This window comes from Salmo salar, chromosome 04 (genome assembly GCF_965601325.2).
Source record: "Salmo salar chromosome 04, fSalSal1, whole genome shotgun sequence".
Lineage (NCBI taxonomy): Eukaryota > Metazoa > Chordata > Actinopteri > Salmoniformes > Salmonidae > Salmo > Salmo salar.
In genome coordinates, this window is record NC_138294.1 from 73,926,389 (window position 1) to 73,953,133 (window position 26,745).

The following is a 26,745-nucleotide window of genomic DNA, read 5'->3' on the forward strand; positions in this document are numbered from 1 at the left end:
CAGTCAAGAAAACACATCCGATGTAGCCAATAACAGATTGATGGGTCTATTCCTCATCATACTGTACATGCATGGAGTTTGTCAGAATTTGTGGATTTGTGTTTGTCCACCTGCCTCTTGAGGATTGACCACAAGTTCTCAATGGGATTAAGGTCTGGGGAGTTTCCTGGCCATGGACCCAAAATATCGATGTTTTGTTCCCCGAGCCACTTAGTTATCACTTTTGCCTTATGGCAAGGTGCTCCATCATGCTGGAAAAGGCATTGCTCGTCACCAAACTGTTCCTGGATGGTTGGGAGAAGTTGCTCTCGGAGGATGTGTTGGTACCATTCTTTCTTCATGGCTGTGTTCCTAGGCACAATTGTGAGTGAGCCCACTCCCTTGGCTGAGAAGCAACCCCACACATGGTCTCAGGATGCTTTACTGTTGGCATGACACAGGACTGATGGTAGCGCTCACCTTGTCTTCTCCGGGACAAGCTTTTTTCCGAATGCCCCAAACAATTGGAAAGAGGATTCATCAGAGAAAATGACTTTACCCCAGTCCTCAGCAGTCCAATCCCTGTACCTTTTGCAGAATATCAGTCTGTCGCTGATGTTTTTCCTGGAGAGAAGTGGCTTCTTTGCTACCCTTCTTGACACCAGGCCATCCTTCAAGCGTCTTCGCCTCACTGTGCGTGCAGATGCACTCACACCTGCCTGCTGCCATTCCTGAGCAAGCTCTGTACGGGTGGTGCCCCGATCCCACAGCTGAATCAGCTCTAGGAGACGGTCCTGGCGCTTGCTGGACTTTCTTGGGCGCCCTGAAGCCTTCTTAACAACAATTGAACCGCTCTCCTTGAAGTTCTTGATGATCCGATAAATGGTTGATTTAGGTGCAATCTTACTGGCAGCAATATCCTTGCCTGTGAAGCCCTTTTTGTGCAAAGCAATGATGACGGCACGTGTTTCTTTGCAGGTAACCATGATTGACAGAGGATGAACAATGATTCCAAGCACCACCCTCCTTTTGAAGCTTCCAGTCTGTTATTCCAACTCAATCAGCATGACAGAGTGATCTCCAGCCTTGTCCTCGTCAACACTCACACCTGTGTTAACGAGAGTCACTGACATGATGTCAGCTGGTCCTTTTGTGGCAGGGCTGAAATGCAGTGGAAATGTTTTGGGGATTCAGTTCAATTGCATGGCAAAGAGGGACTTTGCAATTAATTGCAATTCATCTGATCACTCTTCATAACATTCTGGAGTATATGTAAATTGCCATCATACAAACTGAGGCAGAAGACTTTGTAAAAATTAATATTTGTGTCATTCAAAACTTTTGGCCACAACTGTAGTTTCAAACGGAATATAATTCAATAGTAGGACTGCGCTGCCCTCTAGTGGCTATGTAATGACCAAGGAATATAAATAATTGTGAAGGCCACCTGTACAAATAAGTTTGACTAGGAGGGCGCAAAGTTAAAAAAAAAAAAAAAGACAGAATGCATTTTGTAGAGCATTTATCTATGATTTTGTCATAGCTAATAGGAAATCATGTCAGCTCTAGTAATTACATTTCTAGTTGCAACGTTGTGTACATGTCACCTTATTGCATAGTGAATACACCCCTGACCCTAAGTACAAGTAATCCGTGGGGCTGAAAACAATATGTATTAGATGGCTTCCCAAAAGTGTGTATTCTTCTGTTGCTTTTCCCTGTTTTCTTGATCCAACCTACACACTCCAATGGAAAATGATCCACATAATCAAAACAGTTTACGCTCTGTTACTGTCGGAGGGTAAGACACTTACTTCCTGATCAGTTCACTGAATGAGCATCTTACCCTTAGATGACAGTAACAACAGAAGGTAAACAGTCAAAGGTAAAACTTATCGGTCTCTGGCTAAAGACAGTACAGCGAATTTGAATCGAAAAATGACACCACAGGTGCATTTTAATGTAAGTTTCTTTTTTTATTTGAAGTTTAAATGTTAATTTCCATGCTGTGTTTCAGTAAGAAGACAGACGGTGTGTGTGGGTCCAGTCAGAATATCCAGTAGTACAAATCAGATTCAAGCTACACATACTGAACAGAAGAGAGAAAATAAGGGGGCAGGACAGAGGGAGAAAGAGAACATTCTGGAACAGAGGGGCAATACAAGATAACATAAGCAGGTTTCTTTTTTTTTTTAAACAAAGTTTTTTTACGGTGCCAATGCAAACCTGCTTTACCTTACATAAGAGAGATGGATAAACTTCGTGCTCCTTGTTTCTTTTTTGTTTTTTTAACACTGCTACAAGCCATCGTCTCTATACGTCAGCAACCAGTACAAAAGCAGCGCTACAGACTGCACAACAATGCGTGGTCCAAGCCTCGAACCTGAGTGGTGATCGCAAAGAAAGAGATGCTCGGGGGAAGTTCTGCTATCGTCATTGATAAGAGTCTGGCAATGAGAGAGGAGAAACACAACGGGCACTTCGTTCCTTCTAAAAAGCTTTATGTCCCTTTTAAAAACAGTCAAAAGCCGCCACCATCCCTAATTTGCGACCAAAGGCTTAGACGATTAGAGTAAAGTAGCACGAAGACATCAATCAGTTCTAGAAAAAGAGTTACAGCAAACTTTTGTGTTTTAAAAATCAAGTCAGCGAGCGCGTGAACGTTGACGACCTCAGGCAAGCACACTTGGCAACTGATGACACAGCAAAAATGAAAACAAAAAATGTGAAGATAAATGACGTGACCCTTACATGGCCAGGCTTGCAACAGGAGTTATATATATATATTAAAAAAAGGAAAAAGGTAACACCCAGGAACAGCTTGAAGCTTTAGCTTTTATATTTTCTTGTGTTTAAATGCAGAAGTTATTATTTCCAATGAAATGGGCGATTTTTATCTTTATTTTTTTATAAAAGGAAAACCAGAAGAACTGACAGACGGATAGAGTGATAGTGAACAAGAAAAGGGGTAAAAGAGCGAGTTGGCATCAGCGTAAAAGCCGAGTTTGGGAGCTCTCACTGACACCATAGTTGGAACTGGGGCTAGCAGGCGGAGAGGGGAGGGGTAGGGAGGGAGGGGTGTCTCGTATTGGCCGTGAAGGTCTCACTGGGTCTCATCCTCCACATCTTGCAGCGCTTCTTTATTCTGTTCTTCACCTGAAGAGAGAGAGGCACATGTATTCCATTTAATTGTATATTTTTATTCTTCATCATTCAAAGCCAGTGTCATTTTCACCACAAACATAAATGGACAAAAGAAAGTCCAGAGCCCACCCACTGTTACCATGGCAACAGGGAGGTGAGGTTTAAAGTGATATGGTCTTCAGGGGAGGAGTGATTAGTAAAGAAAGGTGGTGATGGGTGAGTGAGATGGGCTGAGGAAGGGAAAGGGGGATACCTAGTCAGTTGTACAACTGAATGAGTCTTCCGCATTTCATCAGAGGTGCGGGGGGGGGGGGGGGGGGGGCTGCCATAATCGACATCCACGTCTTCGGCACCTGGGGAACAGTGGGTTAACTGCCTTGCTCAGGGGCAGAATGACAGATTTTTACCTTGTCAGCTCAGGGATTCGATCCAGCAACCTTTTGGTTACTAGTCCAACGCTCTAAGATCACCAGAGTCAAAGACTCCAAGATGAAGGTCCCCTAGGTATAGATCTAGGATCTGCTTTCCCTCACCAATCATAACCTTAAAGGGATAGTGCTTTGTTCTACTTACCCAAACATACCATTTTGTCTCTGCGTGCAATGTGAAGGAAGTTAGCTGTAGTTTCGATAGCCAATGCTAGAGCCATGAGCGTTACAATTATAAAATTGCCGTTTGGTGGTCAGTCTATGCCAGCAAAATGTGTGATATGAATGCCTTCTGGGTCAATGGGAGAGATAACATACCGATACTACTTTCGCTACAAAGGCGTTGGAAAACACACCCACGAGTCATGTTGCACAAAAAGGTCCATTCAAAACACATTGGTGGTTGGCAGGAGAATGTACATAGTGGCATCAGAAAAGTATCCATGCCCGATGACTTATTGCTCATTTTGTTGTGTTACAGCCTGAATTTTAAAAGTAATACATTAAGATTGTGTCACTGATCTACACAAAATAACCCATAATGTCAGTGGTATTTGTTCGTAGAAATTACAACTTCAAAGCTGAAATCTCTTGAGTCAATAAGTTTTCAACCCCTTTGTAATAGCAAGCCTAAATAAGTTCAGGAGTAAATGTGCTTAACATAAGTTAAAGGGAGTCATTTGTGTTCAATCATTGTGTTAACATGAATTTTGATTGACTACCCCACCTCTGTATCCCACATATACAATTATCTGTTAGGTCCCTCAATCGACTAGTGAATTTCAAGCACAGATTCATCCACCAAGACCAGGGAGGTTTTTCCAATGCCTCTCAAAGAGCACCGATTCGTAGATGTGTAAAACAAATATATATAAAGCAGACACCGAATATCCCTTTGAGCATGGTGAAGTTATTAATTAGGCTTTGGATGGTTTATCAATACACCCAGTCACAACAAAGATACAGGCATCCTTCCTAACTCAGTTGCCGGAGAGGAAGGAAACCGCTTAGGGATTTCACGAGCCCAATTATGATTTTAAAACAGTTTAATGGCTGTGATTGGAGATCATGGATCGACATTGTAGTTACTCCACAATACTAACAAATGACAGAGTGAAAAGGAAGCCTGTACAGAATGTATTATTATTTTTTTTTTTAAATCAAAAACATGCATCCTGTTTGCAATAAGGCACTAAAGTAATACTGCAAATGATGTGGCAAAGAATTTACCTTTTTGTCCTGAATACAAAGCATTAGGTTTGGGGTAAATCCAACTGAACACGTCACTGAGTGCCACTCTTCATATTTTCAAGCAAGGCAGTAGCTGCATCATGTTATGGGTATGCTTGTCATCGGCAAGGACTAGTGACTTCAGGATAAAAATAAATGGAATACAGCCATAAGCACATGCAAATTCTTAGAGGAAAACCTGGTTCAGTCTGCCTTCCAACAGATACTAGGAGACAAATGCACCTTTCAGCAGGACAATAACCTAAAACAAGGTCATATCTACACTGGAGCTGCTTTAGAAGATGACAATGTTCCTGAGTGGCCTAGCTACAATTTTTACTTAAATATATATACTGCTCCAAAAAAATTATAAAGGGAACACTTAAACAACACAATGTAACTCCAAGTGAATCACACTTCTGTGAAATCAAACTGTCCACTTAGGAAGCAACACTGATTGACAATACATTTCACATGCTGTTGTGCAAATGGAATAGACAACAGGTGGAAATTATAGGCAATAAGCAAGACACCCCCAATAAAGGAGTGGTTCTGCAGGTGGGGACCACAGACCACTTCTCAGTTCCTATGCTTCCTGGCTGATGTTTTGGTCACTTTTGAATGCTGGCGGTGCTTTCACTCTAGTGGTAGCATGAGACAGTCTACAACCCACACAAGTGGCTCAGGTAGTGCAGCTCATCCAGGATGGCACATCAATGTGAGTTGTGGCAAGAAGGTTTGCTGTGTCTGTCAGCGTAGTGTCCAGAGCATGGTGGCGCTACCAGGACACAGGCCAGTACATCAGGAGACGTGGAGGAGGCCATAGGAGGGCAACAACCCAGCAGCAGGGCCGCTACCTCCGCCTTTGTGCAAGGAGGAGCACTGCCAGAGCCCTGCAAAATGACCTCCAGCAGGCCACAAATGTGCATGTGTCTGCTCAAACGGTCAGAAACAGACTCCATGATGGTGGTATGAGGGCCCGACGTCCACAGGTGGGGGTTGTGCTTACAGCCCAACACCGTGCAGGACGTTTGGCATGTGCCAGAGAACACCAAGATTGGCAAATTCGCCACTGGCGCCCTGTGCTCTTCACAGATGAAAGCAGGTTCACACTGAGCACGTGACAGACGTGACAGAGTCTGGAGACGCCGTGGAGAACATTCTGCTGCCTGCAACATCCTCCAGCATGACCGGTTTGGCGGTGGGTCAGTCATGGTGTGGGGTGGCATTTCTTTGGGGGGGGCCGCACAGCCCTCCATGTGCTCCTTGTGAGACCATATGCTGGTGCGGTTGGCCCTGGGTTCCTCCTAATGCAAGACAATGCTAGACCTCATGTGGCTGGAGTGTGTCAGCAGTTCCTGCAAGAGGAAGGCATTGATGCTATGGACTGGCCTGTCCGTTCCCCAGACCTGAATCCAATTGAGCACATCTGGGACATCATGTCTCGCTCCATCCACCAACGCTACGTTGCACCACAGACTGTCCAGGAGTTGGTGGATGCTTTAGTCCAGGTCTGGGAGGAGATCCCTCAGGAGACCATCCACCACCTCATCAGGAGCATGCCCAGGCGTTGTAGGGAGGACATAGAGCCACGTGGAGGCCACACACACTACTGAGCCTAATTTTGACTTGTTTTAAGGATATTACATCAAAGTTGGATCAGCCTGTAGTGTGGTTTTCCACTTTAATTTTGAGTGTGACTCCAAATCCAGACCTCCATAAATTGGATTTCCATAGATTATTTTTGTGTGATTTTGTTGTCAGCACATTCAACTATGTAAAGAAAAAAGTATTTAATAAGATTATTTCTTTCATTCAGATCTAGGATGTGTTGTTTAAGTGCTCCCTTTATTTTTTTGAGCAGTGTATTTAATACATTTTGAATTCAGGCTGTAACAACAGGGAATGAATACATTCTGAAGGCACTAGTGCTAGTGTACAAACCAGTATCAACACAAATATCTTTATTTTTCACACTGCAAAATGTCAAAAGCCTCAGTAAAGATTTGATCGCTAGCAAATGCCTTTCGGGCCACCTAGGCTGGTTGCTTAGGAAGGTTTCCATAGAGATGGCACAGCCATCTACTTGATAAAGAATTAAAGCAGCGAGTCTAACAAAGGTTCAGAATCTACGAAGATCAAAAATAGAAACTATAATAAGGTGCCTAATTAGTGCCTACGAGATGCTACATGCAGTAGGTGTGGACGACAGCAGTGTTGATGTGCATCAACTGCATGTTTGCAGCTTTACGAGTGAAACAGGGTCCCAAGGATTCGGTGTGATTACTGAGTGTATCATGTTCAGCCATAATAATAAGTGGAATACCTTAACTCTAGCCCAAAACCAGACAGACAGTGTGGGTAAAAAGTGTGTTGCAGTGAGTAAGACAGTGACACTAACCACACAGCACTCAACTGTTTCGCATTCCACAACATTTTACTACAGTGTGAATTAATTAACCCAGCGCTGGAAGATGCAGAGGAAAAAGTGTTAGTGAAGGGCAGCAAGTCTGATTGACAAAGCAAGAGGGATGCCCAAGACAGGAGAAAGATGACTTACAAAATACAGTTCTATCGAGGGAATGGAGTGGGGGGGGGGGGGGGGGGCGTTGTCCTTAAGAATCTACACAGTGGAAGATGGAGACATGAGAGAGAGCCTTGAACATGAGTACATCTCAGACAGAGGGATAAAGACAGTAAAAGAGAAGAGGTGAAACAGAAAGATAGAGAAAGAGGGAAAAAGAAATAGAAAGAAAGAGCTGGAGAAAGATATAGGGAGCGCTGCTGAGGTTAGAGAAAGACCACTGTGCTGAGGGGAGAAGATAAAGGGTGGGTGAGATCAACTCTCCAACCGTAAGAGCACACAGTACCGGCCCAGCAGTGTGTGCTGTCAATAGGTGGAAAACATCCATCCTCCACGTGACCACAGACGCTGGAGTGTGTTTAGTCCTTGAACTGTATTGTTCTACATATAATAGGTGAAGAAGCATGGAACGCTCACCGTCTCCCTGCATATCTGAAGTCCATAGTGTCAGGTTGTCGCGTAGCAACTGCATGATGAGTGTGGAGTCCTTGTAGCTCTCCTCGCTCAGCGTGTCCAGTTCTGCAATGGCATCGTCAAACGCCGCCTTCGCCAACCTGAGGGCAACAGCGTGGGCAGAGAGGGAGGGTCAAAGGTTGGATTTTACAGTGTGTCCAAGTCACATCAACAATTTGCTGAACATTAGTCAACATGTCTTGGTATGGAGCATACAATAACATGTCTTGATAAATTAAAAAAATATATTATATTGTATTACTAGCCAGGACATCAGGTGACTTCAATGTACTGTATAGGAGAGACTATTGCATGCCCAGTCTGAAATTAGGCATGGACGGCATACCGTTTATACCATATATCAGGGTATTTGGAAAAAGCCACGGGATGGTTTTTCAAAACTGTTGAAACTATTTCTTTGAACTTTTTCCAATAAATTGTTATATCTGTAGATACTTTTAAGTTAATACCCGCAGTCAACTTGTACAATACGTTAGGACACAAAGCAGACTGCGGCTTTATGTCACCGTTCACTTTATAAAGCTTACCCTAGCTCCCCAGAACAGGAGCCAGTCACGTGTTTGTTTGTAAATAGCACAACGGGAGAAAGGAAGCTGGTGAGCCCATAGCGTTATATATGCATCGGCGAGTCTGTGTGCAGCGCACGAGGTGATGAAGTTACACTTGTATGCAATTCACTACTAAGTGTTTGCCATCGGAAGTCAAAGAGCTCTGGATGAGCTCTGTACAGCTGACATTTTTCCCCCGGTGCTTCCAACTAGCATTTAATTATTCTCCCATCTGCTCCGTGTACACATGCTTCTCTTCCTTCAAAGGATGCATCCCACTTTTTTCATTTGCACAATCTCTCATGTTCACTTTCGCTTGTAAAATGTCCACACTCACCAAAAAGGACATTCGGTAGCTACTAGCTATGCTTGTATAACTTTGAGCTGGATTTGCCCGTCTTTGCAATAAGTTTATGTTCGGTTTTGCTGTGATTTCGCTATTTGTTTGTGCTAATTTTGTTCGCATTCTGGTAATAGAAGCCCCATGGCATTTTGTTGTATTTTTAACACCCCCTTGTGTGCTATGCCGGTGATACAATAAATCCCAGGATGAGAGAAGGACGGTATGACGATATAAAAATGTGGATACCGCCCAAGCCTAGTAGACATGATGCAGCACTAGATAAGGATGTCCCAAAACCTAATGAAATCAGAACTCAATCTGATTCTTTGAAAATGTTACTAAAAGAATAACACCTGGTACTGGAGAAAAACACTAAGGCATTGCAATTTTTTTTTTTTTAAATCAAGCCTCCTGCTTGTGCACTATTACACACTCACAATCGCTTTCTATTTCAAACATCTTGCAATGGAGCTTAGATGAGGGAGATGGGAGAGTGGGGAGCGAACAGTGGGGAGAGAAGACGAGGGGGCCCACCTGCATGCGCGGTCGGGGGAATTGAGGATTTCATAATAAAATACGGAGAAGTTGAGCGCCAGTCCCAAGCGGATGGGGTGTGTCGGTGGGAGTTCGATCATGGCGATGTCGCTTGCAGCTTTGTACGCAACCAAGCTGTTCTCTGCCGCCTCCTTTCGGTCGTTGCCCGTGGCAAACTCTGCCAGGTACCTGTGGTAGTCTCCCTTCCTGAGGAAAGAAGGGAGAATGAGACCACTTATTTCAACCTCACAAAACAATCAATCAATCCATGGTCTGCATATGTTAACATATGAATATTCTTCACAGACAAGCATGGCTTGTGGGTTGAGAAAACGCTGCATAATTCTATGAATGAACTCTATGTAGAAAAAGGGAGCTACTCTATGTACAAAAAGGGAGCTAATGCTCTTACTGTCATGCAGCCCATGAAACTGTATGTGGACACTTAAGCCTACTCCTTGACCAGGACAAGACTTGCTAGAGAGACTAGCCCAGCTTCTAAATATTCCACATTTACCCTGAAGTATGCTCTTCCGCACTTCCCCATTTGGATTTAAAAGGATTGGTGTGCTTACACCAATTGTGTGCCTTTAAATTCATGTGGGGTAGTGCACAAGTGCACAGTTCAGGGCAAAGGGTGAAGCATTGAGAAGCAGATGTTTTCACACACAGAGCGCGAGAGAGTAGAGACTTTTCTCATGTTACTAGCACAGTCAGGGCAAAGATATTAGCTGATGTGCGCTAAATCGTTTTTCAAAAGCTCTCCCATCCGCAGACGTACATTTTGTAGTAGAAAACCTTCGATTCTCCAGTGTTTGCTGCTGGAATGAGGTGCTTGTCCAGTACATCCAGAATGTCATTACAGATTGATTTCAGCTCAGTCTCCACCTGCAGAGCAGACAAAACACACAACACCTGTAGGCAACAAACTCAAGGAGAACAGACAAAAAACAAACTCAACTTTAAAGTCTATTTTTTAAACATAACCCTTGAACGACCTCTGTAAAAATTAAACAAAATAAAGAGTATAAACCTCTACTTTGAAAGGAGCCACACACCATCCCTATCTAACCAACATTTCAACATCAAGCCGCCCTTATCAGGGTTCTCCTCTACTACCACCGTCCACGTTCCCGTGGCTCACCGTTTGCCTGTATTCCCGGATCATCTTCAGTTTGTCTTCACCTCCTTTGTTCTCCTCCTTCTGTTCAAGGCTGCTGATTATCCTCCAGGATGCTCTTCTGGCTCCGATCACATTCTTGTACGCCACCGACAGCAGGTTCCGCTCCTCCACCGTCAGCTCCACGTCCATGCCCGCCACGTTCTTCATGGACTCCACCATTTCTGACAGAGAGAGAAAAGACTGAACCTAAACCATCAAACACCCTGCCTTCAATAAGTTACCAACAATTTGTTCTGTTCTGAATTTTGTCTGTTTTTTGCTGACAGCAATCACACAAGAACATAGAAAATCTGGAAAATGTGGATTTTGGCTAGATCAATTTCTATTATGTATGAATGGAGGAAATGTTCAGAAAGCAGGAATTCCTGATTAATAAAGACAAATTACATCCCTGACAGAGAACAACATGTAGGGTTGGGTGGTATCCAGATTTTCATATCGTCATTCTCTCATTCCCGGATTTATGGTATTACCGGCTTAGTACACAAGGGGGCACCATACAATGCAAAAAAGCCCATTGGACATTAATTACCAGAATGCTAACAAAATTTGCACATTTCCATGGAGGCTGCTAGCTAAATATGTTAAAGAGCGATTATTTTTTTTTTTTTTAAATGCAAAAATAGCCAATGCAGCTCAACATTATGTATAGGTAGGAGCTACTGAATATCATTTTTGGTGAGTTTGGACATTCACAAGTGAATATAAATGAGACATTGTGGAAATGAATAAACGTTTGACACATGCTTGTCTGAAGGAAGAACTCTGGAGGAGCATGTGTACATGCATGGAGTCGCTAGGGCAATGCATCTGCCTGCTCTGCTCGAAGAAGAGGGGGGAGGCGTAGACGGGCCGAGAACAGAAGAGAAAAGAAAAGCAGATAACTCATGCAAAGGGCTTTAACTTCTCAAACATGGCAGAAAGCTAAACACAATATCATGCCCTTTCACCTTAATTCAACAACTTACTTAGATAACTAGCAAGTTAAACTTAGGGGTTGTAATAAAGCAGAATTCAACACTTTTCACACAGGAAAATATATAATATACATAAGAAATCTTGCTGCATTTTGTAAATGCAGATCTAAAAACGTTTCTTATTGCAATTTCTGCTTGGCCTCAGACTAATTTTGTTCTGCAGTTGCACTTCACTTGGATGAGAATTCACAAATGGGCATTCTAATAGCAGACAGAACACTGACTGATGTGTAGCTACTTCCCTCGGTTTAACCAGCCTACTTTTCTCCGGTAAAAAGCAATATTACCTTTATGTAAATTATTTCTTGATAAACAGAAATAGGATGGCCTTACATCATTTTTGAAAAAAAATACTAATTCTTGTGTGGCTGCCAGCCAAATAGCATTGCAATTCTGTTTTCATCTGATTAAAATGCATCACATTCTGCAGAAACGGGTTCATTAATGCATTTTCTGCAAAGGAAAACTTGCACGTCAATGATCACAATTGAGAGAAGAAAAAAAAAACATTTAAAAAAAAAAAAACCGCAACCCGTCAACACACAGCTGGACTCCCCTGCTCCCACTTTCTCCCGTTGTGCTATTTACAAAATAACACCTGACTGTCTCAACTGTTCTGAGGAACTACAGTATGCTTCAGAATGTAAAATGAAGAACGTGATCTGCTTAGTCGCTTAACGTATTGCACAAGTTGACTGCAGGTATTTACTTAAAGTAGCTACAAATATTAAATTGTATTGGAAAAACTTCAAATAAATAATTTCAAAAAGGTATTGACTGTATTGCAAAACCATCCCATGGCCATTTCAAAGTACCCCACTCAAGCCTACAGACATGTCATACAGAAAACACAGCATTTTACAACGTTTACAGAAACACTGATGGAAATGATAGGTGTTAAGGCTTTGTTGGTGCTTGTGAGATGTAATTTGCAAGTATTTTGGGCTGGACCAACCAAACTTCTCAGCGTAAGTAAAGACCGACTCCTTGAAACCAGGGCTGAAGTGGATCAACGTGGAACAGAGCTTTTGATCTGGGCCACTAACGGTTTCATAAGCCGTGTGTGAATGAGTCAGGACACTTGCTGCCTGATGAACAAACAGACTTGTGAATCAGTCTATGAATACGCAAATAGCCACTACCACTGTACAGTACTAGTCTATAAGGCTCACCACAAGCAGTTACACAGCCATTACCAAACCTAAAGCCTAAAAAGATGGGCTACACAGCAATTAAGATGGAAGATCTGACAAGAGCTACTAGTACGACTGATCCTTATCTTAGCCGAGTACTAGTCCTTGACATGGGTCTACCAAGAAGAATCCAAATCAAAAGGAGGAACAGGGGCCAACATCGAGCACTACGGTTTTCCATGCCAGTTATTTCAAACCTCATGCCACTGACCTTTAACACCGAGCTTGTTACCAGGCAACCCAAAGGTCAGGGTCTGCGCTGGTGTATTGGGGGGAGACAAAACAATGCTTGAGTTCTGATGTAAGCCAATTTCTTTGAGTGGTTGTAATTTGTATTTTAGTGGTCGCTCTTGTAAAATAGATTTTCATCTAGGAGAATAACCTTTAAGTATATAAAGGCTGAATGCAACTTCGATATACAAAACCTTAACATGCCACTGCTTTGAATTTAAGTACCATGACTACGGATGCAAATTTCAGTCAATTCTGTGGCCGACTAACCAACCCTCATTAACCGGTCAAACGGCAAAAAAAAAAATCTAAACAGTAAAATGACGTGACCAACAGAAAATACTATGCATGCAGATAAGGCCATTCTTCACTAAGAACTTAATGAAAACATGCAATAGCAAGCCTATCATCTTACAGTCAAAAGGCTATAGCCCATTATTGAACATGCAACTGCTGTAATGAAGCAGCTAAAAAAACTGTTCTGAACAGTGCACCTAAATGCGAGCCATTCCATGACAGATGAACAATGCTGTTTGAAACATAGAAAGAGGGGGAGTCTAATATAAACAACTAGGAAGGCTTGCTAATATGACCAGGATTGGGCATTTGGTTTCTGGACAATGAAGGAAGTTGATATGAACAAGAGAAATGCTGGTTGACTAAGTCTGTACAAAATAATTGCCTCCACAATTCTATGGTTGGATTTTGGCTAGGTTACTTTGAAGCAAGGCAAGACATTCTTCATTAGCTTAAGTAAAGTAAAACATTCAGGTTTCAAACAATTATACTGCCTGAAGCTCACATTGCAAAGTAGTGGGTGACATTCTGATAGCCTGTCTACCACTGACTATAGCCTACACCCTCAAATGGAAGGTGCGCTTTAATTACAAGTTGAGAAATGAAAATATTTTTTTAAATTGTGGCCATCACAATTGCATTGAGAAATTCTTTACTGCACAATGACAGTTTATAAAAGCATGTTTCATTCCAGTAGCTACTTTAACAGGTGACAAGCCATTCCGCACCTCAAAACTAGGCTCTGTATACTGTGCAGGCGTGATAAGATACATGACTAAGGAAAATACATCCAGCAATTTAATTCCACTAAATTATGCAAATTAACCTATAGATCAATAAGCATGACCAGTTAAATGTATTTTCGGTGGCTAACCATTAACATCCCTAGGAGTAAACCAAAATGGAAAAGTTTGCCAAAGATATTTAATTACATAAGTATTCATCCCCTTTGCTATGAGACTCGAAAATGAGTTCAGGTGCATCCTGTTTCCATTGATCATTCTTGAGATGTCTATACAACTTGATTGGAGTCCACCTGTGGTAAATTCAATTGATTGGACATGATTTGTAAAGGCACATACACCTGTCTATATAAAGTCCCACAGTTGACAGTGCAGGTCAGAGCAAAAACCAAGCCATGAGGTCGAAGGAATTGTCCGTAGAGCTCTGAGACAGGATTATGTCGAGGCACAAATCTGGGGAAGGGTACCAAACATTTCTGCAGCATTGAAGGGCCTCAAGAACACAAAGGCCTTCATCATTCTTAAATGTATCACGTTTGGAACCACCAAGACTCTTCCTAGAGCTGGCCACCCGGCCAAACTGAGCAATTGGGGGAGAAGGGCCTTCGTCAGGGAGGTGACCAAGAACCCGATGGTCACTCTGACAGAGCTCCACAGTTCCTCTGTGGAGATGGGAGAACCTTCCAGAAGGACAACCATCTCTGCAGCAATCCACCAATCAGGCCTTTATGGTAGAGTGGCCAGACAGAAGGCACATGACAGCCTGCTTGGAGTTTGCCAAAAGGAACCTAGAGGGCTCTCAGACCATGTAAAACAAGATTCTCTGGTCTGATGAAACCAAGATTTAACTCTTTGGCCTGAAAGCCAAGCGTCACATCTGGAGGAAACCTGGCACCATACCTACGGTGAAGCATAGTGGTGGCAGCATCATGCTGTGGGGATGTTTTTTCAGTGGCAGGGAGACTAGTCAGGATCGAGGGAAAGATGAACGGAGCAAAGTACTGAGAGATACTTGATGAAAACCTGCTCCAGAGCGCTCAGGACCTCCGACTGGGGGGGCGAAGGTTCACCTTCCAACAAGACAATGACCCTATGCACACAGCCAAGACAACACAGGAGTGGCTTTGGGCCAAGCTTCTGAATGCCCTAGAGTGGCCCTGCCAGAGCCCTGACTTGAACATCTTTGGAGAGACCTGAAAATAGCTGTGCAGCGATGCTCCCCATCCAACCTGACAGAGCTTGAGGATCTGCAGAGAAGAATGGGAGAAACTCCCCAAATACTGGTGGCAAGCTTCACACCCAAGATAACTTGAGGCTGTAAACGCTGCCAAAGGTGCTTCAACAAAGTACTGAGTAAAGGGTCTGAATACTTGCGTAAAACGTGATCCGTTTATTTTTTGTCACTATGGGGTATTGTGTGTAGATCGATGAGGGAAAAAAACGACTTAATTTTTAGAATAAGGCTGAAACCTAATTTTTTGGGGGAAAAGTCAAGGACTCTGAAAACTTTCAAAAGGCACTGTATGTAAAACATCACAGCACAGTTGAAAAATAGGGCTCACGTTCTATCATAGTTATGACTAAAAACATGTATAAGTACCATCTTGAAGCAATGTATATCAAAATAAGAAATTACTTTATTCTTGCTATGTAACTGCAAAACCAAAAAAAATAAGTGCCAAGTACGTAAAATGTGTGTAGTAGAATATAGATGTAACAAAAGAAAAAGCTGTAAAAACAAATGTTTATTTTTGCCCCCCAAAATAAAAAAATAAATGGGTTATCCAAGTCCACAACAACGCTTAAACCAAATCAGGAGACCACTTGAGATCTGGGGGAAATGTTGGGTGTAGTTACGCTTTAACATAGTCTGAGTACCAGTCTATAGCCAACATTCCACATGAAATGGCTACCCAGACTATTTACATTTGCCCCCCCCCTTTACACCGCTGCTACTCCGTTATCATCTATGCATAGTCACTTTAATAACTCTACCTACATGTACATATTACCTCGACTAACCGGTAGCCCCCTGTTTATAGTCTCGCTATTGTCATTTTACTGCTCTTTAATTACTTGTTACTTTCATTCATATTTTTTTTTAACTGCATTGTTGGTTAGGGGCTCATAAGTAAGCATTTCACTAAGGTCTGCACCTGTTGTATTCGGCGCATGTGACGAATAATATTTTATTTGTCATTGCCGAAAGGCCAGTCTTTGGCAATCTCAATGTTCAATATGCGCTGGATTTGCGGCGGAGTTGTTCATTGGTTGTTGGAAATAAAATTTTCCATGAAAACACGTGGAGTCTTGGGAAATTGTTTTTGACTTTGTTATAAATTCAAATTCTAAACATTTAGCTAGACATGTTGTATTTTGAGGCCTAAAATCAAAACTAATACATTTGGAGGTTGGAATTGCAGTATGTAATTTAGTTGTAAACTTAAAAAAAAAAAAAAAAAAAAAACTTGCTTAACTGGATACCGACATGTTCTGTGAAGAAAATTATAATGCAAATAATGTAACTGTGATTGGAGGATAGCTGTGAGGGTGATTAAACCCTGTTCTCCTCAAGCTCAATGATCTTCGAATATAAACATTCTATAACAGAAAGGCGAGTCTCTTCAGCATATGACATGGAGTAGAATAGCTAAAGATTCGATGCTCGACTACCAGTGCCCGGGAAGAGCAGCGGTACTACGGTATCTCTGCAGAGAAAGAACACTTGAGCCGTGATTTCGATGAGTGGGGCTAGAGCCGTGCTCAGACAGTGACCAGTCTCTGGATTGACAGAATTTAAAAAAGGCAGGACAGGGAAATGAAATAAAACAAGACTTCAGGATATACAGTGCTTTCAGAAAGTATTCATACCCATTGTTGCGTTACAGCGTGAATTCAAAAATTGATTACATGTATTTTTTCTCACCCATCTACATACAGTACTCCATAATGACAAAGTGAAAACATGTTTTTAGAAATGTTTACCAATTTATTGAAAATAAAATACAGAAATCTAATTTATATAAGTATTCACATTCTTGAAAGCTTTACTTTGTAAAAGCACCTTTGGCAGCAATTACAGCTGTGAGTCTTTCTGGGTAAATCCAAGAGCTTTCCACACCTGGATTGTGCAACATTTGCCCATTTTTATTTTCAACATTCTTCAAGCTGTCAAATTGGTTGTTGATCGTTGCTAGACAACCATTTTCAAGTCTTGCCATAGATTTTCAAGAAGATTTAAGTGAAAACTAACTTGACCACTTAGAAACATTCATTGTCTTCTTGGTAAGCAACTGCAGTATAGATTTGGCCTTGTGTTTTAGGTTGTAGTCCTGCTTAAAGATGAATTAATATCCCAGTCTGGTGGAAAGCAGACAAAGTTTTCCTCTAGGATTTTGCCTGTGCATAGCTCCATTCCGTTTCTTTTTTTATCCTGAAAAACTCCCCAGTCCTTAACGATTACAAGCACACCCAGGATGCAGCCATAACTATTCTTGAAAATATGGAGAGTGGTACTCAGTAATATGTTGTATTTGCCCCAAATTTAAACGCTTTGTATTCAGGGCAAAAATGTAATTGTTTGGCCACATTTTTTGCAGTATTACTTTAGTGCCTTGTTGCAAACAGGATGCACATTTTAGAATATTTGTATTATGTACAGGCTTCCTTTTCACTCTGTCAATTAGGTTAGTATTGTGGAGTAACTACAATGTTGTTGATTCATCATCAGTTCTATCACAGACATTAAACTATGTAAACTTTTTAAAGTAACCATTGGCCTCGCGCAGAGCTGTTTCCTTCCTCTCCGGCAACGGAGTTAGGAAGGACGCCTACATCTTTGTAGTGACTGGGTGTATTGATACACCATTGCACGTGTGGGGTACAGAAATAAGGTAGACAAAATCAAGTTAAATACTATTATTGCAAACAGAGTGAGTCCATGCAACTTGTGACTTGTTTTGAAAATGTTTACTCCAGAACTTTAGGCTTGGTTGAATACTTGACTCAATAAATGTCAGCTTTTCATTTAATTAATTTGTAAAAGTTTTGAAAAATATAATTCCACTTTGACATTATGGAGTACCAGTGACAAAATCTCAACGTAATCCATTTTAAATTCAGGATGTAACACAAAATGTGGAGAAGTCAAGGGGTGTGAATACTTTCTGAAGGCACTAGATTGTAGAAATGTCATCTGTGTGGGGGACCATGGCGCTCAGGACTCACAACAGCTGGCCTTCCATGCATGTGTGGAAGCATCACGTCTAACTAGTGCTCAGCTACTCTGCTGCCCTGATAAGCATGGCTTGACGTATTCAAATTCATTTTAATGAGCACCACAAGAACACTTGATGAGTCTATAATTTGTTTTTACATTGTTAACAGTTCCCTCTAAACCCCATTAATCAAGGAAAGAGGAATACTACTCCATCTCTGGGGGGGGGGGGGGGGGGGGAACAGGCGTGACAGAGGTGGGTTGGGGGCAGAGGAGTTACCGCCACCATTACAACACCACATTGGAATTCGTTCAGGTCTGTTGAGTGGCCAGGACCGCTGAGCCCAGCCTCAGTGTATAAGTGCACTTCGTCAAAGAGGCAGCGGCAAGGAGGGGAGGGAGTAAAAAGTAAATGAGCAGTCTCTGCAAAGATCCCCACTAAGCAGAGAGCCCCTGTCTGAGCCATTTGCACAAACATTGGGGCTGGATGACTCGCCTGAGCTGGAGAGAGAGGTTACGTAAGAGAGTGGCGCACTGGTGCCTCGTCTCCTCCCGTCCTTCAGCCCTTATGTCAGGGGGGCTGCATAGGCACATACCACCAGCTCCTACACCCCCACCCCTCTCTCTGGTCTGGCTCGACCCCAGTTGTACTATCCGCCTTCCACATTCCTCTGTGCCAAAGGGGGCTCCAGGAGGAATGGCCTGTTCCACAGCAGGCCTGCAGGAGGGGGGGGGTCAGTCTGGCTCTGAGCCCCTACAGGGGATTGTCCCCTTTCAGGAGGCCTAACGACAGGAGGGGTGGGGTGGGTGGGGGTGTCGCCTCGCTCAACAGTGGCTAGAGCTGGTAGAGAACAGTATCCTGTTTCAGAACAGAGCAAAAGAGACCAGACTGCCTGTACCGCTGGTGAATCTTTGATAATAAAATCTAGAAAACTGAAATCAGGTGCTACTACAGGAACTAATGGTATGCCTTTGTATACAGTAGCATTCAGAAAGTATTCAGACACCTTGACTTTATCTACATTTTTTTACGTTACAGCCTTATTCTAAAATGGATTAAATAAATGTTTTTCCTCAATTGTGGGGAGAAAGGCCTTGGTCAGGGAGGTGAGGGAGGGACTGGGAGACTAGTCAGGATCAAGGGAAAGATAAACAGAGCAAAGTACAGAGAGCTCCGTGATGAAAACCTGCCCCAGAGAGCTCAGGACCTCAGCCTGGGGCGAAGGTTCACCTTTCAACAGGACAACAACCCTACGCACACAGCCAAGACAACGCAGGAGTGGCTTCAAAGTCTCTGAAAGTCCTTGAGTGGCCCAGCCAGAACCCGGAGTTAAACCCAAACGAACATCTCTGGATAGACATGAAAATAGCTGCGCAGCAACGCTCCCCATCCAACCTGACAAGAGCTTGAGAAGATCTGCAGAGAAGAATGAGAGACCTCCCCAAATACAGGTGTGCCAAGCTTGTAGCATCATACCCAAGAAGACTTGAGGCTGTAAAAGGTGCTTCAACAAAGTACTGAGTAAAGGATCTGAATACTTATGTAAAATGTGAGTTTACATTTTTGTATACATTTGCAAACAAAAAAATGGCTTTGTCATTATGGGGTATTGTGTGTAGATTGGGGGGGGGGGGGTGGGGGGGTCTATTTAATACATTTTATAATAAGGCTGTAACGTAACAAAATGTGGAAAAAGTCAAATGGTCTGAATACTTTCTGAATGCACTGTATAACCCAACGACACCAGTGGGAGAGGAGCGTGAACTAACTGTTACTGCTTCTACAGTGAATGCAGAGTAAATAGAAGCTTTCTAGCTAAATAAAGTGGACAATGACGGAAGCTGTGCAATAATGCTACGTTTTGATGTGAGTTGTCACCTGTCAGGGACTGGTCCAAATTAAGGGGCCACGGTTCCGGTCTGGAAGCATGCTTGACTGCACCTACAGTATTGCTTCGGTACTGCAGTTCAACTGCATCACGGCCGAGAAAGGTAATTCCCGTTGACAGCCCATAGAGAAGTCAAATTTTAAAATGCCTAACAAGACACTAGTCATTACCTTTGGGAGAAAAAAAACATGCATTAACTTATTCAAATTGTTGCCCAGGCCACTCACAGCCGAAGATATTAACATTTTATACTCATGCTCTGAGGTCATGACCCCAGCTAGCCAAGGGAAGTACCGATTGGCTTGATTAGCTCTCCACATGCTCTGACAGAGTTCCCGGAGCATGTTAGCGACATACTGCTGTCTTTCCAGTGCGCACTGAGTGCTTGAGTGCAGGCGGAGTAATCTCAGTAAGGAAGATGGCAGCAACTACGGAACTGCGTATGCAAACGTGATTAGATTACGTTGAAAACAAGGGTCGGCCATATTTGAGGCAGTCTCGTTCTTGTTATACCTCAGTGGTCCAAATTCACGTTTCGCTGCCCCCATTTAACTAGCTGAGAGTACCTGACGCTGTTCATTGAGTGTTGTTGCTAGCCAAATCCTTGGGACATCCCTACGCTAAACCATAACCTAACCTGAGCCTTAGCTTTCACTAGGGATGTTAACGGTTAACCATTAAATGGGTTAGCCGCCAAAAATACATTTGACCGGTCATGCTTTTCGGTCTATAGGTTAATTAGCATACTTTAGTGGAATTAAATTGGTAGGTGTATTTTCTTAGTCATGCATCTTATTTATCACACGCACAGCATACAGAGCCTAGCTTGAGGAGCGGAATATCCCATCACCTGTCAGAGAGTGCGAAAGTAGCTCCTCGCTGGAGTGAAAGTGCTTTTGTAAGCCCAGTCATTGCACAACAAACTCTAAATGCAATCGGGTGTTAAAAAGGAGCCATTTTAATTTCTCAACTCGTAATTAAAGCACGCCTCCCATTTGCCATTCGAGTGCGTAGGCTATAGTCAACGGTAGGCAGGCTATCAGCGCGTCACCTACCACTTTGCAATGTGAGCTTGAGGCAGTAATTGTCTGAAAGCTGAACCTTTTACTTTACTTCAAATAATGAGGCATGTCTTACCTTGCTTCAAAGTAGCCTTGCAAAAATCTAGCCATAGAAACAGAGGCAATTATTTTATAAAGACTTCCTGATGCCATTAACTAGCATTTCTCTCCTGTTCTGTTGGTTTTCATATCAACGTCTTTTGTCCAGAAGCAAAAAGGCACAACCCTTGTCCTATTAGCAACCCATCCTAGTTTGAGATTTTCATCTTTGTCACATATGGAACATTAACCAGTTAATGAGGGTCAGTTACTTGGCAGCAAAATTTACAGAAATGTGCATCCCTAACACTTAGTGTAAGCATTTTACACTGAACAAAAATATAAACGCAGCATGTAAAGTGTTGGTCACGTTTCATGAGCTGAAATAAAATATCCCAGAATGTTCCTTAAGCACAAAACGCTTCTCAAATGTTGTACATCCGTGTTAGTGAGAATTTCTCCTTTGCCAAGATAATCCATGCGCCGGTCAGGTGCGTCATATCAAGAATCTGATTAAACAGCATGATCATTACACAAGTTCACCTTGTGCTGGGGACAATAAAGGCCACTAAAAAAATGCAGTTGTCACCACACAATTTCACAGAAGTCTCAAGTTGAGGGAGCGTGCAATTGGCATGCTGACTGCAGGAATGTCCACCAGAGCTGTTGCCAGAGAACTAAATGATCATTTCTCTACCATAAGCCACCTCCAACGTCATTTTAAAGAATTTGACAATACATCCAACCGGCTTCACAACCGCAGACCATGTGTATGGCGTCGTGTGGGCAAGCAATGTGTGGATGTCAACCTTGTGAAGAGAGTGCCTTAGCCCATGGTGGCGGTGGGGTTATTGTATGGGGAGGCATAAGCTACGGACAATGAACATAGTTGCATTTTATCAGTGGCAATTTGAATGCACAGAGATACTCTGACGAGATCCTAAGGCCCACTGTCGTGCTATTGATCCGCTACAATCACCTCATGTTTCAGCATGAGAATGCACGGCCCCATGTCGCAAGGATCTGTATACAATTCCTGGAAGCTGACCATTTCCCAGTTCATCCATGGCCTGCATACTCACCAGACATGTCATCCATTGAGCATGTTTCGGATGTTCTGGATCGACATGCACAACAGCATGTTCCAGTTCCCACCAACTTCGCACAGCCATTGAAGAGGAGTGGGACAACATTCTACAATCAACAGCCTGATCAACTCATTGCAAAGGAGCTGTGCCACGCTGCATTAGGCAAATGGTGGTCACACCAGAGACTGTTTTTCTGATCAAAGGACCTACCTTTTTTCATTAAGGTATCTGTGACCAACGCATGTCTGTATTCACAGTCATGTGAAATCCATTGATTACGGCCAAATGAATTTATTTCAATTGACTGATTGCCTTATATGAACAGAATGTACTCAGTAAAATATTTGAAATTGTATGTTGCGTTTATATTTTTGATCAGTATAAATTTCACCTTCAATGAGGGTAGGGACATCCCAAGGATCCCGGACAGCAAGGACCATTCACTAAGGCAACACCTGCAGTGAGAGGCAGTGCTTTGCCAGTGGCAAATTTTGTGACTGTTTTTCCTTTCAAGTGACTACTACTAGGACTCAGTGGTTACAGCCCTACTATCAATGAAAACAGCTAAATACCAAATACAACATTGCAAAACTTCCGGGAACACTTGTGAAACAGACCAAGCCGGGATTTTAGAAGTCAATGAGAGAAGGGAAAATTCTTCCTTTGTTCTTCATTTTCGCAAAGTCTAAAGCCACAACCTAGATTTGAGCCAATGTACTAACTAGTTGAACATGTTATTACTCAAATCTCATGAAAGTGACAAACTGACATGTTTTCATTTTTGTCAACAAATTTATATTGAAGGAGTGCCTCTGATTTGAGGGCCTGCACATGCAGTTTGGTGCGATACGACCATTAGAAACACGTCGTCGGGTCTACACGAGTTTAGCTAGTCAACTTCGCCATAACATCGCCGACAAGTGTGCTCTAGGATTTCTATTGGAGAAGCAGTTTAAGCCTACCTTCATACTGTACTGTCTTTGCCAATACCTTGAAAATGTGTCCTATTTTGTTTTCCAGCTGGCTAGCATGAGGCTTCTGAGCTTAGACAATATATTTGTTGGAATCAGTGCAGTTTGTCCTCCTTTCCCTACAGTAACAGTTTTCCACATTTAAAAACATTTGTGGTGCTCCCAAATTGTATGTGGTGCTAACATTCATGTTTTTTCCTCAAAATTAAGAAATCTTTAGATGTGTGGTACTGTTTATACCGATCTAAAACATAAATCTGCGAGAAAGAAGCAGTTAAATGCCAGAGAAAGACGCTGATGCACATGGGAATAATCTCTGGTTTGTCTCTGACATTCAGAAACTGAGCTATGACCTAAAGTTGAGGAGTCAAAGATATTAAGACGTGTGACTGTTGCCATCAATTGAACTAATCACTTTCTGTAAAAGAGAAGGTTTAATTAAATTGAAGGCTCAAATTATCATAAAACATTTGATAGCTGAATAACATTTGGGGAAATTGGGTCTAGACTTTATTTTCCTTATCCATTATTATTAGTATTATATAGCCTACCTAAAATATGTAATGAGTCTTGCTACACTATATAGAAATGCGCTTCAAAACACAGAGTCCCTCATACAAAATCAAGCTTTTGGTGTATTTAATATAGACTACCTAAAAAAAAAAAAAATTAAAAGGGGCAGAGTGGGCGTGACATTTTTCAAATGTGAAAAACGTGCCCTGCAGAACAAAGGTTGGGAGCCCCTGCATGGCAGAGATCCATATTACAGCAAACTATAACTATCCCTAGATTTGACTACAGCATTAACAGTGTTGCTCTATTGTAGAAGTATTTAAACCCCACTAAGGGCCAATGAATGACTAGTTCAACAGTTCATTGATGTGGACACAATTGTAAGCCAGGAGCCAAGTAACTAACCCATGCTTGCCATGTCAAAGCCTGTAACATTGTAACCATCTTTGTCTGTTTGCACGTGTTATCCAACTTGCACTACTAATAAAAATAAACGACAAATGAGACATAACAGCTCATTTGCCAAGGTACTGACTGGCTTGGGATAATGTAATGAGCCAACATTAGCTATCCCTGTACCAACCACACCCACCCACTCGGCTTGCCAGGGACTGCGTTCTTTCCACGGTTAGGCTAATAATGTAGCTAGTTATAACATTATACAAAACTGACAGCTAATGTTTGCGTGTTGAGTTTAACGTTCGCTTGTTAGCTAAGTTAGCTAGCTAACTACATGGCTCTGACGTTAACTATCTAAATAGCGAAATAGCTCTGGTAGGTAGCTAATGTTAATTGGCTCTGGTTGATATAATGTTTAGCCAATCATGTCAAGGCAACAGTTAGCTAACTGGCGTCTATAATAGAAAACTAATAGTAAGACAGTTACAACGTGTACTAGCTACTGTAGATAGCCAACTACATGTGTTGCAGAAAACCCGAAACCCAACCCACAAAGCTCTGTCGTCGCAAATGGGTTTGACAGCCTGTGCGCGCACACACTCACGATATAAAGTTAGCTAGCGTCAAGACCAACTAACTAGCTAAATTACCAAGCTGTAGTTTCTTATACTGTCACAATAACTAACCATTTAATCAAATCAGCTAATGATTTCAGCTAGCTAACAAATGACCTAAAGTTGTACAGTAGTTAGCTAACGTCTCATTAATGCATATTATAAAACAGTTAGCCGCCATTGTACCACAGTTAACGTTGCTGGCAGGCTATAGTTCCCTAGTTAGCAATATTAGCTACCATAGAATATCTAGTTAACGTTAGTTGTATATCCATTGAGGACCAACAACGACGTCGGAACTTCGGCACCACCAGCAGAAATAACCAACGGGTTTCAAAAAAGTAACTAGTTATAGCGTATACTGAATGACACATGCTAACGCTGAATGCCCAAAAACCCAGTCATGCACATGTTAAACATTATTGCTAACTAACATTATTCAGTCAAACAAAACCACTTCTCTAAACGTTAAATGACTAGTTCGGAAATCCTCTTCTCCGCCATTTTGTCTCTACTACGATCTCTCACTAACCATCTTTAACCCACCTCGAAGCCCCTCAGTTGGGGGGGGGGGGGGGCAGAGGGAACAAGCGAATGAGACTGAGGCATACTCCGCATTGACGGTTTATCTCTGCCCTTACCATCGTATCTCTCAGCTTGTTCGGCGAGTTTGGCCTGGTATACTAAATGCTCTCGATCTGCCATGGTGTTCTGGGTCAGACTGTCGATGATGTGCGGAGGGAGAGCCGATCGAACTTGTGTATGTCTGTCTCAGTCGGCGGTTCTTAGTGGAGCAACTGCAGCGTCCCCACTCTCTAGCTACCGGTAGCAGCAGCACTGGTGTAAAGATGGCGTCGGAACTCCATCCGGGAAACCAACGCAATCCATGACGCCACCGTGCCCCAATTTACATATCTTTATGACGTCTAACTGTAATCCAAAAATATGTTGAAAGATAATGTGAAACACATATTACTATTAAAAATATGTTGTTATAATATAATCATTTCAGCATGATAGTAGTGTGTATAGTTCACACACCAGTCATTCACATGTTTGTATTCGGCTCTGGTTTAGACCTTTGACTAGTGATGGGGAAACGAAGCTTCCTGATGCGTTGAGTCTTTCCAGCCAATTGTGTTGAAAATAGGTTCATTACGTGAGGCTTTGGTCAACAGTGTACACTAGTGCCACCTCCTGGTGAAAAGAAATTAGAGCAGCCAATTTATTATAGACGATGTCCCACACACTGTAGCGAGTGCCTCTAAAAAGACAACATACTGACCCTTTTTTCCCCATCATCAGGAACACATCAGACTGATCTAAATTGCCAATTGGGTCATGGGGTGGAGGCATCACAAATACACCTCCAATTGACTCAAATGATGTCAATTAGCCTATCAGAAGCTTCTAAAGCCATGACATAATTTTCTGGAGTTTTCCAAGATGTTTAAAGCACAATCAACTTAGTGTAGGTAAACTTCTGACCCACTGGAATTGTGATACAGTGAATTGTAAGTGAAATAATCTGTCTGTAAACAGTTGTTGGAAAAATGTATTGTGTCATGCACAAAGTAGATGTCCTAACCGACTTGCCAAAACTATAGTTTGTTAAGAAGAAATTTGTAGATTGGTTGAAAAACAAGATTTAATGACTCCAACCCTAGTGTATGTAAACTTCAGCCTTCAACTGTATACAGTAGCAGTCAATGGTTTTAAACAAATCAAAATATACTTATATTTAAGATTCTTCAAAGTAGCCACCCTTTGCCTTGATGACAGCTTTGCACACTCTTGGCATTATCTCTACCATCTTCACCTGAGATTCTTTTCCAAAAGTCTTTCGTTCAAATATTTTTTATTGAACACACAAGAATGGTGTATAGGTATAAAAGACAAGTATGCAATTCTTATCTAAACATAAAAGAGCAGACAGAAACAACAAGACCCAAAGTTCTAGGTACAAAACAAATATTACAAAACAAGACATACAGAACAAGGACAGGTAGAAAGAAAGAGGGTAGATGTCACCCCCCTTATTCCCCCCTATTCCTCTCCCGACTGCTC

At 42.2% G+C, this 26,745-nt stretch overlaps 1 protein-coding gene across 2 annotated transcripts; it reads right to left on the minus strand.

The window, feature by feature from the left end:
- Positions 1–1,934: 1,934 nt before the first annotated feature.
- On the minus strand, positions 1,935–25,551 carry LOC106603720 (14-3-3 protein epsilon). Of its 2 annotated transcripts, XR_014392210.1 has the most exons (7): positions 25,320–25,551; positions 10,409–10,608; positions 10,046–10,152; positions 9,265–9,471; positions 7,783–7,919; positions 7,342–7,404; positions 1,935–3,135 (listed from the first exon to the last, which is right to left on the minus strand). XR_014392210.1 is itself a non-coding variant. In XM_014197749.3 (6 exons), exons 1-6 carry the CDS (start codon positions 25,381–25,383, stop codon positions 3,083–3,085), a joined length of 768 nt encoding a protein of 255 aa, XP_014053224.1. In that variant the 5' UTR covers positions 25,384–25,551; the 3' UTR covers positions 1,935–3,082. The 2 variants fall into 2 exon arrangements, 1 of the variants encoding a protein (XP_014053224.1); XM_014197749.3 differs by lacking the exon at positions 7,342–7,404.
- Between the last annotated feature and the right edge of the window lie 1,194 nt (positions 25,552–26,745).

Coding starts and splice junctions, on each gene's coding strand:
- LOC106603720 (XM_014197749.3), bottom strand. CDS start 25,383: ATGGCAGATCGAGAGCATTTAGTATACCAGGCCAAACTCGCCGAACAA. Junction 10,609..25,319: donor ACAAGCTGAGAGATACGATG/GTAAGGGCAGAG, acceptor TCTCTCTGTCAG/AAATGGTGGAGTCCATGAAG. Junction 3,136..7,782: donor TTCAGATATGCAGGGAGACG/GTGAGCGTTCCA, acceptor CTCTCTCTTCAG/GTGAAGAACAGAATAAAGAA.